A 13,253-nucleotide genomic window follows, 5' to 3' on the forward strand; every position below is an offset into this window, starting at 1 on the left:
TGAGGCCACCTTTCTGGCCTGAATGGAGGTGAGGGTGACAGGTGGCAGGGACCCTGGGAGGAACGGCCTTTCAGACGTCCTAGGGGACCTGTGGGCCGGACCTCCAAGTACGGGTAGGAGTTGAGATAGGTGGCCAAGGTCTCTCCCAGGACACAGCGTTACGACATGGCTGGGCCAGGAGCTCCTCCTGCGCAGGCGGGGGTCGGAGGAGGTTGGGCAGTGGGGCAGTGGGGCAGTGGGGCGAGGCGGGGGCCGGGAACGTCCCGGCTGGAGGCCGCGGAGGAAGCCTCCCCCGCTGGAGGCTGTGGAGGGGCCCCCTGGCGGAGGTCGGGCGCGGGTCGATGCGCGTGCGCGGCGGCCGCGCGGTTTGGCCCTGGACAGGCGCCGTAGCTGAGAGCTGGGCGGATGTTGTGAGCCGGGACGCGGTGGCCGAGGCTGGGGGTGAGTATGAGGGGCGGCCGGGCTCCGAGAGGGGCGGGTGCCCGCGGCTCCCCTTGCGGCCCCGGCCCGTCTAGTGTGAGGGCGCTCGCCGCGCGAGGGGTCACACAGCCTGTGGTGCCAGACTCCGGGCCGGAACTGGCCTGGAGGATCCTCCGGAGCTTGGGGCCGGGCAGAGGCGACTGGGGGAAACAAGTACTGCCCTTGCGTCCTTGGGATCCGAGATGGGGTCGGTTCGGTTAGAAGCCTTGAACTCTCGGCGGGGCTGAACAGGATCGACGTGGCAGGGAGCCCCCGAGCAAAGTCAAGGACCGCCTCTCACCTGGGTCCTCAGCACCTGACACCCGGAGTGGATGTCTGGAAGGTTTGCTCATCAGTTGAGTGACAGCGTCTAATCTGTCCTGCACCTGCTTTGGTGTGAGAGGGCTGGTGGTGGGCGGCAGGGCGGGGAGTCACCTTTCTGAGGGGCAGGCGTGGTGCCACCTGGGAGTGGGCAAGAGTGTGTGGCGGGAGCAGAGGACCTGTTTGGGGTGAGATAAGAGAAAAGAGTTCTGTCTAAGGCAGTGCTGGAGGGCCAGCCTCTAGACCAGCACTGACTAATAGAATTTTATGTGATGATGGGAATGTTCTTTATTTTCGGAGTCTAGTCCAGTAACCATTAACCACATAGGGCCACTGAATCCTTGAAATGTGACTAATATAATTGAGAAATTGATTTTTTAATTTTAATTGAAATTTAAATACCCATGTAGGGCTAGTAGCTGCTGTGTTGGACAGCACAGCTCTAGATCAGTGAACCAGGCACCAGGGACTTAGTGCAGCTTCTGAAGCAGCTGTAGCAACACCATGGTATGTGAGGGATGGACAGCAGTGGGGACAATGGGGCCTGTGAAGAGGGCAAGGGTGGTGCTCTGATGGGGTAGGAGGCTGTGTGTGTGATTGGGGACAAGAAAGCTAGCAGGCCTTTGGAATAGAGAAGGGAGGATCCTGGAACTGAGGAAGGGGATCCTGGCCTTGGATGTAAGCAGGACTTGTAGCTGGAGATGGCACCAAGGCCTTGGATGGTGGACTATACTTGATGTAGGGTTCTCTCTTCCAGATGTGGACCCAGTGTGGCTTACAACCGAGAAGGATACAGGGGCTCTGCTCCTGGGCCACCTCACTTTGGACACTTGGGTCTGATTTCACACTCGGCGGAAGCATTTGGTTTAGTTTAACAAACATATATCTGGCACCTGCTCTCTGTTGGGCCCTGTGTGAGCACTGGGACATGGTGGGGCCCTGTCACATGGCCCCAGACCCCCTCCCCCCCCACCCCCTGTGTAGGAAGCTGGAAGCCCCTGCTTTCCTTTGCCCTGGGTTGATGTGTGTGTGAGTGTGCATGCAGTGGCTTCACCTGCTCCCAAGCCTTTCTGACACCACAGGATTGAGGTCAATATGGGGGCCCTTGGCTGGCTTCGAATAGACAGGCTCTGCCTCTGCTTCAGTCCCCAGGACCACTGGCTGCCCACAAGAGATGAAAGATGGCGTCCAAGGGGACCGGCACGGCTTTCTCCCGAAAGAGCTACAGACTGACCTCAGATGCTGAGAAATCCAGGGTCACAGGTAAGGGTTGGAAGGGCTGGGATGAGGCTTCTAGTGCTGAGGGAAGAAGGAGGAAGAGAGAGAGGCAGCAAAGTCCCAGGTGCATTGAGCCTCAGGCCTTCCTGCACCTCCTGTACCTGTGAGTCAGCTCTTCTCCACTAGCAGCCATGGAGGAGGGCACCCACCGTGACTGCTCCTCTGACTCCTGTGGCTGGGCTAGGACCAGGAGCCTCTGTGGCCAGTAGGGGCTGGGAGCCACACTGACCATGTGTCCCTTCTCTCCCTTCTGACCTGTGGCGCAGGCATCGTGCACGAGAAGCTACTGGATGACTACCTGCACCGCATCTTTTCCTCTACTGATCGTGCACCCACGGCAGCCACCAGCAGGTATGGCCAGGTGGATCTCCCTTCCTCACTCTGTGGGACCAGACCAGAGGCTGGAGACTGCATTGTGGGGAAGGAGGCCGGGGCTCTGGGTAAGCTGGCTTGGGTTCCATTCTTGCTCTGCCACTCCTGGCTGTGAGACCTGTGGCCAGAGAGTCTGCCTTCTGGACTCCGCCTCTTCCTTTCCCCCTGGCAGTGCTAGTACCTTCCTTCTGAGAGTATAGTGGAGGTCAGGGGCATGGTGCGCACTCAGCATGGCACTTCGCACCTACTTTACACTCAGCATCTGGTCCGTGTGCACCTGCCCTCACCTCTACCGCACCCTGGCCCTCTGTAGCCTCTGCTTGATCTGTAAAGCACAGATGCCACCAGCCCTTTATTCCTTGCAAATTTAATGTATTTAAGTTTAGCTCATATCAAAACTACAAGTGGGGAATTCCCTGGTGGTCCAGTGGTTAGGACTCTGCACTCTCACTGCCGAGGGCCCGGGTTCAATCCCTGGTCGGGGAACTAAAATCCCGTAAGCCACTTGACATGGCAAAAAAAAAAAAAGTTACAAGTGTGCTGTAGCAGAAACTTATATAGAAAAAGAAAAAGCAACTGTCATCTTCTTATTCTAATATGACCATTTGAGTGTGATTCCTTTTTGTTTTCTTTATCTCATGATGTATGTAGTTTGGGTTATGCTATGTGGAAAATTTTTTTTAGATTTTTGTCACTGTCAGTTTTTTAAAAGTTATTGAGGAATAATTAACATACAGTAAACTACATGTATTTAAAACATACAATCTAGTAAATTTTATCATGGATAACCTGTGAAACCAGCAGTGCCATGAACATATCCCTCACCTCCAAAAGTGTATAGGAGTTTAAATCCTATTTTTGTCATCAGATGTTATCCCTAAATGTTTTTCTACACTACAGATTGATCTTGGGGGGAATCTTTTAGGTCCAGGAATCTGCCTGATCACTGCCCTAGTTTAGAGGGGCTTTTGTTTTTGTAAACAGTGCTGCATAGACGCCCAGGGTTGGAATCACAAGGCTAGAGTATTTGAATTGCAATCACTCTTAGGACTGTTGCTGAATTTCTTCTTCAAAGGGTTCTGTACATTCTTTTTTTTTTTTTAATAAATTTATTTATTTTTTATTTATTTTTTATTTATTTATTTATTCTTGGCTGCACTGGGTCTTTGTTGCTGTGCGCGGGCTTTCTCTAGTTGTGGCGAGCGGGGGCTACTCTTTGTTGTGGTGCGTGGGTTTCTCATTGCGGTGGCTTCTCTTGTTGCGGAGCATGGGCTCTAGGCATGCAGGCTTCAGTAGTTGTGGCTCGCGGGCTCAGTAGTTGTGGCTCGAGGGTTCTAGAGTGCAGGCTCAGTAGTTGTGGCGCACGGGCTTAGTTGCTCTGCAGCATGTGGGCTCTTTCTGGACCAGGGCTCGAACCCATGTCCCCTGCACTGGCAGGTGGATTCTTAACCACTGCGCCACCAGGGAAGTCCCAGTCTGTACATTCTCTCTCCCTGCAGTGAGGCATGGGTGTCCCCATGTCTCAGCCCCCTTGCCAGCCAGGGCTATTCTGTCTTTCACAGTCTCTGCTCGCTGGGCCGACCCAAAGGGCAGCGTCGTTGCCTGTTCCGTTGAAGCAGCTGTGGTGACCAAAGGGTTTCTACTTGTGGAGGGCTGCTGCCCACCTCCACCCCAACCCCAGCCCTGGCCTGTTCCCAGGGCCATCTGATCCCTACCTCATGTGATACCAGAAATAATCCTGCTGCCACTGGTGCCGTGGCTGCCAGGAGGGAGAGCAAGTGGCAGAGCCATTAGTCAGTGGTTGTGTGGATGCAGAACTCTGGGCTGGGACCTGGGCAATCCAGAAAGGGTAAGCAAGTGCTGGGGTTGGCCAAATGGGCAACGTTGCAGGCGTTCACTGAGGCTGAGTGTCAGGTTGGCCACCCGAAGCTGCTCTTAAGAGCAGGCACAGGACTAGAGCAGCCTCCCAGGTGTGGGCCTGTAAGAAATGCTGTTGTGGAAGCCTGCTTGATCTCTGGGCCCATTGGGGTGTTGAGAGACAGGGTTGGCTACAGCCTTCCCTGTTACTGGCGAGGCACCCCATTGCACGGCTGCCTCCTCGCCTTGGCCTGGGGCTCAGTAGGAGTAGGGAGGAGCCTTCATGAATCTCCACCTCCTGTAGCTCAAGGTCAGTTGTAGCTCACAGTGTGGGGACATGTGGCCCCTGGGCCTGGGTTGAAGCTACCTTGCCAGAGAGTCAGTGCTCTGGCCCATCTACGTGCCCTTCCAGAGCCTACTCTCTAGGGGGATGAGCGGGGTGGGAACTGGGATTAGAGTTAGAAGAGCAGGTGCCAGCAGTCTGTGGGCTGGATCCAGATGGGCACCAGGCCTCTGCTCTTTGAGCCCTGCTAGTTAGCACCACCTCATTCCCTGCTATTCTTAGCAACTGAACTCAGGACCTAGCTGGCCAGTGTTAGAGCTCTTTCTCCTCTGGGCATGTGTGCTGGGAGGATGAGGGGGCCACTCAGACAGATTTTCCTAGCCCCTTTGGCTGGGGCAGCTGGCAGATAGGCAGGCTGTGTGCTCTACTCTCCTCTACAGGTGGGTCCAGGACAGAGCCAGCCAGAAGCTAAGAGGGCTGAGCCCTTCATCCTCCCAGGACATGTCTCATTCAACACACAGGCTTCCCTGGCTGGGACCACAGACCTGGGGTCAAGGATTGGGCTAGCTGATCTTGGTACTGAACATCTTGGGGATCAGCACTTCTCCCAGCCTTCCTTGCCCAGGCATACTCAACAAGCCACCTTCAAGAGTGGGCAGGTTATGGGCTACGGAGGGCGCATTATTCCTAGGAATTTTCACAGCATCTCTGAGATACAGCTTTTGTTCCATTTATACAGATGAGAGGATTAAGGCTTAGAAAGAGTTCTTCCTTCTTTTTTTTTTTTTTTTTAAACAGTCTTGAGGTGCACCAAATTTAGTGGATAATCCAGTCTTCTGACCCCCAGCATACCAGAATCTGGGACTGGCACAGCCCTTTTTCTGGAGTCTGGGCAGCCACCCTCCTAAGCTCAGGAGAAAGGGACTGGGAGAGGGATTTAGCGTCATCTGGCTGGTTTCAAGGACTTTTGGGCCCCTCGCAGCCTCTCGCTCTCCCCAGGAAACTCCTGAACTTCCAGAACCTGCCAGAGCATCTGGACCAGTTGTTACATGTGGACGAGGAGGCGGAGGAGGAGGAGGAGAGCCAGGGTAGGTGACAGCCTCAGGAATGGGACTGGGGAGCCGGGACTGGGCCTGGGGGGCTCAGTACCCTCTCTGCATCTGTCAGGCCCTGTGCCCGGCCCAACCCCACACCCTCTTCTCTCCGTTCCAGGACAGGTTGAAGGGCGGCTTGGCCCATCCACTGTGGTCCTGGACCACACGGGTGGCTTCGAAGGGCTTCTTCTGGTGGATGATGACCTCTTGGGGGTGAGCGAGGGCAAGGCGTGGGGTCCCAGATCCAAGCCCCTCCTGACACAGCCCCAAGCTCCTCCTGATGTGGCCCTGGTCTCGACCTTTCTTGATGGGGCTGCAACCACAAACCCCTCCTGATGTGGACTATTGAGTCCCCAGCCCCCAAACCCTCCTGACATAGCCCCGAAACCCTCTTGGTGTGACCCCAGCCCCGAGGTCTTCCCGGCATAGCCATGAGTCCATCCTATCATGCTCCCAGCCCAGAACCCCTCCTGACATGGGCCTAAGGCCCTTCCACCCTGTTCAGGCAGAGTACTCTGTTGGCCACGACAGGCGTCGCCACCAAGGCGAGCCGAGTTGGAGTGGGGTCGTTCTCCCTTGGGGTGGCACCCCGTATGTCCGGGAGGAGGTTCACCACCCCTGCTCTCCACCCAGGTGATTGGACACAGCAACTTTGGTACTATCCGCTCTACCACATGCGTGTACAAAGGTGAGACCACGCTCTGCTGTGGCCCAGGGAGTTGGGAGGAAGTTTGAGGGCCCGGGCCAGAGGCAGGAGGCAGTCTTTGTTTCCCTGCTGGGTTTGACGTGACTTTTTCCAGGGAAATGGATCTACGAGGTGCTCATCTCCTCCCAGGGGCTCATGCAGATTGGCTGGTGCACGATCAACTGCCGCTTCAATCAGGAGGTACATGCGGGAGAGGGACCCCTCCCAGGGAGACCTTCTCTGGCAGCAGGCCTCATCAGGGCTCAGGCAACCCCCCAGCTCACATAGGGTCTGCTCAGCACCCTAATCTGCACTGCCCTCTGGAGGAGGAATGTGTCCCACCCCATCCCAGGGCTATCCAGCCCAGAAACAGCCCTCACTCCTTCCCCCAGAGCATCAGCCCCATTCTGTAGAGCCACGTGGGTCCAAGGCTGGTGGCTGGTGGCTGGTGGGCTCTGGCCCTGCCCCTCCCCACCTCCCCCAGACCTCACAGAGAGTTCCTCCCTAGGAGGGGGTTGGAGATACACACAACTCCTATGCCTACGACGGCAACCGGGTGCGCAAGTGGAACGTGACCACGACGAACTACGGGAAGGTGAGGCCCGGGCCCCCTGCAGCCCACCTGGCCCGTGTCCATCCCCACAGCTTGGTGGGGGCCACTGGGCAGCGGTGAGGGAATGTGGGGCACCAGGGGGAGGACAGGGACTGAGGTCCTCTGTCCTTGTGGCCAGTCTCCCCTGGGTGGCAGTGGAGACACAGCTGGAGGGGCAGAGTGGGCAGGCTGCTGGGCTTCTGCACATCTGTAAGGCTTCCTCCCCTGGCAGGCGTGGGCAGCGGGGGACATTGTGAGCTGCCTGATCGACCTGGACGAAGGCACGCTGTCCTTCTGCCTGTGAGTCTCCTGCCTCTATTCACAGGCCTGGCCTCTGGGGCATCCCCAGGCTGCCCTCGTGTTCCAGGCCCTGTAAGAGGCCAGGCTGGCTTTGGTAGCCTGAGGGTGGGCAGCCCCCACGGAGGCCTGCTCGCTGGTCCATTTCAGCCACATCCTTCTTAGCACTGGCTCACGGACCCTCCCTTCTGCTCCAGGAATGGTGTGTCGCTGGGCACCGCCTTTGAGAACTTATCCAGGGGCCTGGGCATGGCCTACTTCCCAGCCATCAGCCTCTCCTTCAAGGAGTCTGTGGCCTTCAACTTTGGCAGCCGTCCCCTGCGATATCCTTTTGTGAAGAAGGCTGTGGGCTGCTTGGATGCTCTTGAGGAAGCCAGGATGGGGGTCTCCCTGCTCCAGGAGCTCTGCAGGCTGGTGGCAGGCCCTGCTGCCGTGAAGAGTGAGTAGGGTACAGCTTAGGTGGGTGCCGAGGAAAATGCTTGCAGCAACCTTGTTAGGTGGGTACCATTGCTGTCTCCACTGAACAGGTGAAGAGCATAAAGTGGCAAGAGAAGTTTTGCTTCACAGAGAAATGGGAGGGTTGTGATGCAAACCAGGCAATCTGACCTCTCAGCCCCGCCCTGGAGCCCAGGCCCTACTGCAGGGGTCTCAGTGGGAGGGGGTGGGTATTCTGAGCCACAGATCAGGTGTTGCTGGCTTAACTCTGTGGCACCTACCCAGTGGTGGGCTACCGGCCCCTGCAGGACCCACCAAGCGCCGACCTGGTTCGGGCACAGGAGCTGCTGGGCTGCTTCCAGGCAGTGCTGAGCGTGGAGCTGGACCCCATGGTGAGCCAGCGTCTGGGCCGGGCATGCTGGGGGCTTTCTACAACCCTCTGCCCCTCACAGTTCTTTCCTCCCTGCCCACACAGGAAGGGCGGCTGGTGGAGAAGGAAAGCTCTGAGTGGCAGTTGCAGGGCCAGCCCACCGTCCTCCTCACACTGGCTCACATCTTCCATCGCTTCGCACCGCTCCTGGTGAGGATGACATTAGGAGGGGAGAGGCAGGCCATGGTAGAAACACCCCTGCTGAGGGCTGGGATTGCTGAGGTGCATGAGGTCCAGCAGCATCAACTGTCAGGGCCCCTGTGACCAGAGCCTTAGACCTCAGGATGTCCTGGGTGAGGAGGAGACACTTCCAGCTGAGGGTATTCAGGGGCATCCTAGAAAGAAGATCGAGGGGTGGTGAAATCACAGGCCAAGGGAACGGCATGTGCAGAGCCCCAGAGGGGTTGTTGGGTAGCAGCATTTCCTGTGTCTCCATCAGACCCCAGAAGGCTCGTCCATGACTTGGGGTTGCTTGACAGGGACCAAGAATCCATCTGTGGCCTTGGCCATGTGCCAGGGCAGGGGGGGCCCTGAGTGGGGCAGGAGGCTGCCACCTCACTGGCACCCGCCCTTGGTGCAGCGCAAGGTGTACCTGGTGGAGGCCGTGCTCATGAGCTTCCTGCTGGGCGTCGTGAGGCGGGCACCCCCACACAGGCGCAGTCTGTGGTGCACCAGGTCCTGGATCTCCTGTGGCTCTTCATGGAGGTGAGGCGCCGGATCTCAGGGCCTCAGGCCAGGATGGTCAGGCTCCACTGAGTCAGGGGACGTACAGGGAGGGTGTTGAGAAGGCCGCACAGATGGCTGTCCCAGGGCCTGCCCTCAGCGGTAGCTGTGCAAACCTCACCTCCCTCTTCCAGGACTATGAGGTGCAAGATTGCCTCAAGAGTGATGATGTCCCTGTTGCGGCTTGTACCGGTTCTCGCCCATCGTCCCTGACCTGGGCCTGCAGGTGGGAGCTCCTGCCCTGGCCCTGAGCCCCCTGGGCCTCACCTGCCCACTCTGAGTACCCTCTCCCCACAGATCCACTACCTGCGGCTCACCATTGCCATCCTCAGTCATGAGAAGTCCCGCAAGTTTCTGCTTAGCCACGTCCTGTATCCTCTCCTTGCTACTGGGCAGGCCAGACATGTGGTGCCCTCTGGGGTCAGCAGAAGCCAGGGAGGGTGGTGTGCCTCTGCCCAGGGTTCCCCACGGAGGCTCAGGAAGACCAGAGCCACCCAATGTGTGAGTCCTTGTTCCAGGACCCAGCCTTCCCAGCACTTTCTGTACAGAGCAGGGAGGGTAGAGCAAAGGATCCAGGCTGGCTGGCTGGCCTGAGCAGAGATTTCCAGATGCCTGCAGGCTCTTGGGCCACCCAGAGGTGGAGGGCGGTGGGGGGGGGGGGGAGCCACCAGCGCCTGCTCTCTTCAGCCAAAGCACTGCACTTTTATCTGTGCTCCATGGCGGGGGTTCCTATGAGATCTTCTCGAAGGAGTCAGCTCTTCCTGTTTCCCTATAACGTTGAGAACTGCAGGAATAGGAGAGAGAGCATAGCTTCGGGCCCCTGGCTGGGAAACCTGTGCTAGTAGCTGTCTTCTCTCTCTGGGATCCTCAGCCTCTAGGAGGCAGAAACAAATAGAGAGGCTGCCAGGCCCTCTCTCCAGCTGTCCCACCGTCATCTGTTCCTGTGACAAGTCTTCATCGTGCCCTTGCTCGGAATTGGGCTTGGTGGGTTTGACAGCCACAGCTGTTTCTCTGGGCTCACAGTCAGTGGTGACAGGCACACAGCAGCTATGGCACCCTGAGGACTGGGAGAGCTGTGGTGGGCACATCCGGAGGTGGGCAAGTGTCGGGAGGGCTCATGAGGGTGTACGGGGCACCCTGTGGTGAGTGGAGCTCTGCCTTAACGACCACCAGCTTCGACGTGCTCCGGTCCGTTGTCTTCTTTTACATCAAGAGCCCCCTGCGTGTGGAGGAGGCTGGCCTACAGGAGCTCATCCCCACCACCTGGTGGCCCCACCGCTCCAGCAGGGAGGTGGGCAGCCCTGACTGGGGTGGGCGGTGGTCACAGTGAGGGCTGACCCGGGGTGTCCGAGCCACCTGTACTTGGCACGCGAGGCCCCTTCCTGGGCTGGGGTGGGGAGTAGGGGTCTTTTGTCTGAAGTAGACCAGGGTGAATCTTGCCATCTTTGAACCCCCTCCCCTGCCCCGCTCCTGCCCAGGGCAAAGAGAGAAAGGAGGTGAAGGACGAAACCTCCGAGGAGCGGCTCCGGCGGCGTGCCTATGAACGGGGCTGCCAAAGGCTCAAGAAGCGCATCGAAGGTCAGCCCCGTGCCTCAGGCACTGGGTAGGGGGGTGGAGGATTTCTGTGCCTGTGTACTTGGGGGCACTTGGTAGTGACCATGCTTAGGTTGGACTTGGGGATCCCTGGTGGTGGAGCCTCAGTCCAAACCTGCTCCCCCTGCCCGTCCCTGGGAGCCTGAGGGCAAGGCCCTGCCTGAGGAAGGCTGTCCTGTTCCCCACCCCACCCCCAGTGGTGGAGGAACTACAGGTCCAGATCCTGAAGCTGCTGTTGAACAATCAAGATGACAACGGGGTAAGTGACTCCCAGACCCCTGTGTGGGTCCCTGGCCAGGAAGGGTGTCAGACCGGGCCTGGAGACCCAGAGGGCAGGGCTGGCTCAGGCTCTTGTGGCAGGGTGCAGGCTAAGTTGAGTCCGGTCCGGGGCCAGGATCCTCAGCTCATCACAGCCTCGGCTTTCCTTCCGCTGAAGGGCGAAGCTTCTAGGTACATCTTCCTGACCAAGTTCCGAAAGTTTCTGCAGGAGAATGCCAGCGGCCGGGGGGTAGGTATCCCCAGGCCAGCCCACCATGGCCCCCTGGCTTTGTTGCAGCATTTGCACCTGAAATTCTGGCACCTCTGCATCTCCTCCCCACCTGCTGCCCTACCCTCTCTGCTCAGCCCAGGGTCCTGGGGCAGGGCCTTGGATGAGGAGTGGGCTGGCCTCTGGGCTGCACAAATGCATGTCTTACACCTGTGCCTGCAGAACATGCCCATGCTCTGCCCCCCCGAGTACATGGTCTGCTTCTTACACCGCTTGATCTCGGCCCTGCGTTACTACTGGGACGAATACAAGGCCTCGAACCCATACGCTACCTTCAGTGAGGGTGAGTGTGGCCAGGACCTCGAGTTGTAGACGCTGGGCAGAGCCAGGCCCAGGGCAGCCCCTAATGTTGGTGTGGAGTGATGGCTGAGGGCAGGGCTGAGGGGAGCTGTCCCAGGCCTCCTGCCTAATTGAGTCCTACCCGCTGGGTGCGGGGGCCTTGCACTTGGACGGTGAGCCCGTGTTTGCTCTGATGGTCCCCCGGGTTCCTGTCCTCTATGGGCCCCGTTCCTCAGTCCTTGCCTGCTAGCCCTACTGTGCAGTCCTTTGTCGGGGATGCCTTGGGTGGGCTCTGAGGTGCTGGGGGCCCTGTGTTTGTGTGGGACAGAGTCCTCAGGGGTCAGTGGAAGCAGCCTGCATTGGGGGATCTCCCATAGGGCTGGGTCAGGGCCCTCTCTGATTCTCACCTGGGTGACCCGCCGCCAAGAATGCCCCCTTCATCCCAAGTTGTGCCGTTGCTGGAACTGACCTGAAATGGTAGAGGGCGGGGTGGTAGGGGAAGCCTGGTCGGGTAGGTGGCCTAGGCCAGGGGTCCTGCTGGGCTCTGACTACTGGCCCGGCCTCCCAACTCCTCGCAGAGGCCTACATCCCGCCCCAGGTCTTCTATAATGGCAAGGTGGACTACTTCGACCTGCAGCGCCTTGGAGGCCTCCTCTCGCACCTTCGGAAGACCCTCAAAGGTGCGCGCAGGCCTGGGCAGTTAGCAGGGCAGGGACGGGGGTGGTTCCTGAGCCAGCTCTGCCATGAGTGCTGAGCTGCGCTGTGCCCACCAGAGGGCGCCCGAGTCTCTCCACCTGCTCCGCAGGGAGATGCTGATGGGCCTCCTCTGCCCCGGTCTTGCGTCCAACTATTCCTTCCTTCCCTTGCACATCCACCCCAGAGGAGGTCTGGGAGCCCTGTGATGGAATAGGGGGTAGTGTGCTGATGGAGGAGGGAACCATGGGATATTGGTGAGGGGGTGGGGGGGGTGGGGGCGGGTGGTGTGGCTCGCATTTGCTGCCTGAACTACTTTCAAGGATCAGCACAAATGTCTCCAGTGCAAAAGACTGAGAGCACAGTGTGAGCAGTGGCAGGGATGCCAGCAACGGCCCAGCATGGCCTGGAGACAGAAAGCAACTGGCGTGCTGGAGAGGAAAATGAGAGGCAGGGAGTGATGGGAAATGAGGCCAGGGAGTCTGAAGGGCAGAGTCTGAGGGCCTTGTGGGCCACAAAGTGGCTGTAGGCTCCTTCCAGGGACAGTGGTAGCTTTGGAAGGTCCTGAAGCAAGGGAGCGAGGTTGGGGGGGGGTCTGCGTTGTAAGAAGCTTCCTCTGGCTGCTACGGTGTGGAGGGTGGAGTGCAAGGGCCAAGAAAGGAGACAAGGAAGCCAGTTGTCCAGGCAACAGAGGAGGCGGAGAGGGTAAAGGGGAGGGGACAAGGATGACCCCAGGCTTCTTGCCAGAGGCTGTGGGGATGAGGCACCATCAGGAAGAGGAGCTGCAGAAGAGGACAGTTTTGTATGTTTGAGGTGCCCAGTGATGCAGCCAGGACGAAGGCCTGGGCTGGAGGCAGCGGTGGTGTGTCCAGCTGTCAGCGTAGAGGTGGGGACAAGCCTGCGGTGAGGACCGGACCCCCTGGGGAGTGTGCAGAGTGAGGCAAGGAGAGCCCTAGGCAGCTCTGGATCTCCCTTTGTTTGTGGGGCAGGACAAGGAAGAAAGCAACGGAGCAGTCAGAGAAGTAGGGCCCTGGAGAGAGTGAGGTCATGCAGATAAAGACGGAGTGATGGGGTCATGGTGGGGAGAGCCTTCTGCCTCACTCAGCAGGACTCGCCCTACAAGACACAGGGCCTTGGGATGCAGGGTGAAGGCTGGGTTGGAGCCGGCGGAGGGTGAGGCGCAGGCACAGTGGTGAATGGGGCCCTGCAGGGCCTCCTGCCCAGCCAGCTGGTGCCCTCTCGCTGTCCTGAGTGGTTCCACCTATGACCCCTCTGCCCTCCACTGGCCTGAGAGCCCTCTTGTCATTCCTCCTAG

General features: G+C 58.6%; 1 protein-coding gene and 1 non-coding gene across 2 annotated transcripts in view; both read left to right on the forward strand.

Moving 5' to 3' along the window:
* Positions 1-277: 277 nt before the first annotated feature.
* RNF123 (ring finger protein 123) overlaps positions 278-13,253 on the forward strand; it is a 28,904-nt gene continuing 15,928 nt past the window's right edge. The window contains 24 exon segments of the mRNA XM_036869171.1: positions 278-441; positions 1,926-2,043; positions 2,325-2,409; positions 5,570-5,658; positions 5,783-5,877; positions 6,298-6,352; positions 6,465-6,550; positions 6,858-6,944; positions 7,174-7,241; positions 7,436-7,561; positions 7,951-8,065; positions 8,149-8,253; positions 8,684-8,732; positions 8,735-8,808; positions 8,961-8,986; positions 8,988-9,009; positions 9,011-9,052; positions 9,124-9,197; positions 10,000-10,117; positions 10,305-10,404; positions 10,617-10,678; positions 10,856-10,927; positions 11,129-11,249; positions 11,824-11,925. Coding sequence (XP_036725066.1) covers positions 1,962-2,043; positions 2,325-2,409; positions 5,570-5,658; positions 5,783-5,877; positions 6,298-6,352; positions 6,465-6,550; positions 6,858-6,944; positions 7,174-7,241; positions 7,436-7,561; positions 7,951-8,065; positions 8,149-8,253; positions 8,684-8,732; positions 8,735-8,808; positions 8,961-8,986; positions 8,988-9,009; positions 9,011-9,052; positions 9,124-9,197; positions 10,000-10,117; positions 10,305-10,404; positions 10,617-10,678; positions 10,856-10,927; positions 11,129-11,249; positions 11,824-11,925 — 1,855 coding nt within the window. The 5' untranslated portion in view covers positions 278-441; positions 1,926-1,961.
* Positions 2,844-2,916, forward strand: TRNAE-CUC. The gene has a single exon. It is a non-coding gene; the product is annotated as a tRNA-Glu (tRNA).

The sequence above is a fragment of the Balaenoptera musculus genome, chromosome 11 (assembly GCF_009873245.2).
Source record: "Balaenoptera musculus isolate JJ_BM4_2016_0621 chromosome 11, mBalMus1.pri.v3, whole genome shotgun sequence".
Taxonomy (NCBI): domain Eukaryota; kingdom Metazoa; phylum Chordata; class Mammalia; order Artiodactyla; family Balaenopteridae; genus Balaenoptera; species Balaenoptera musculus.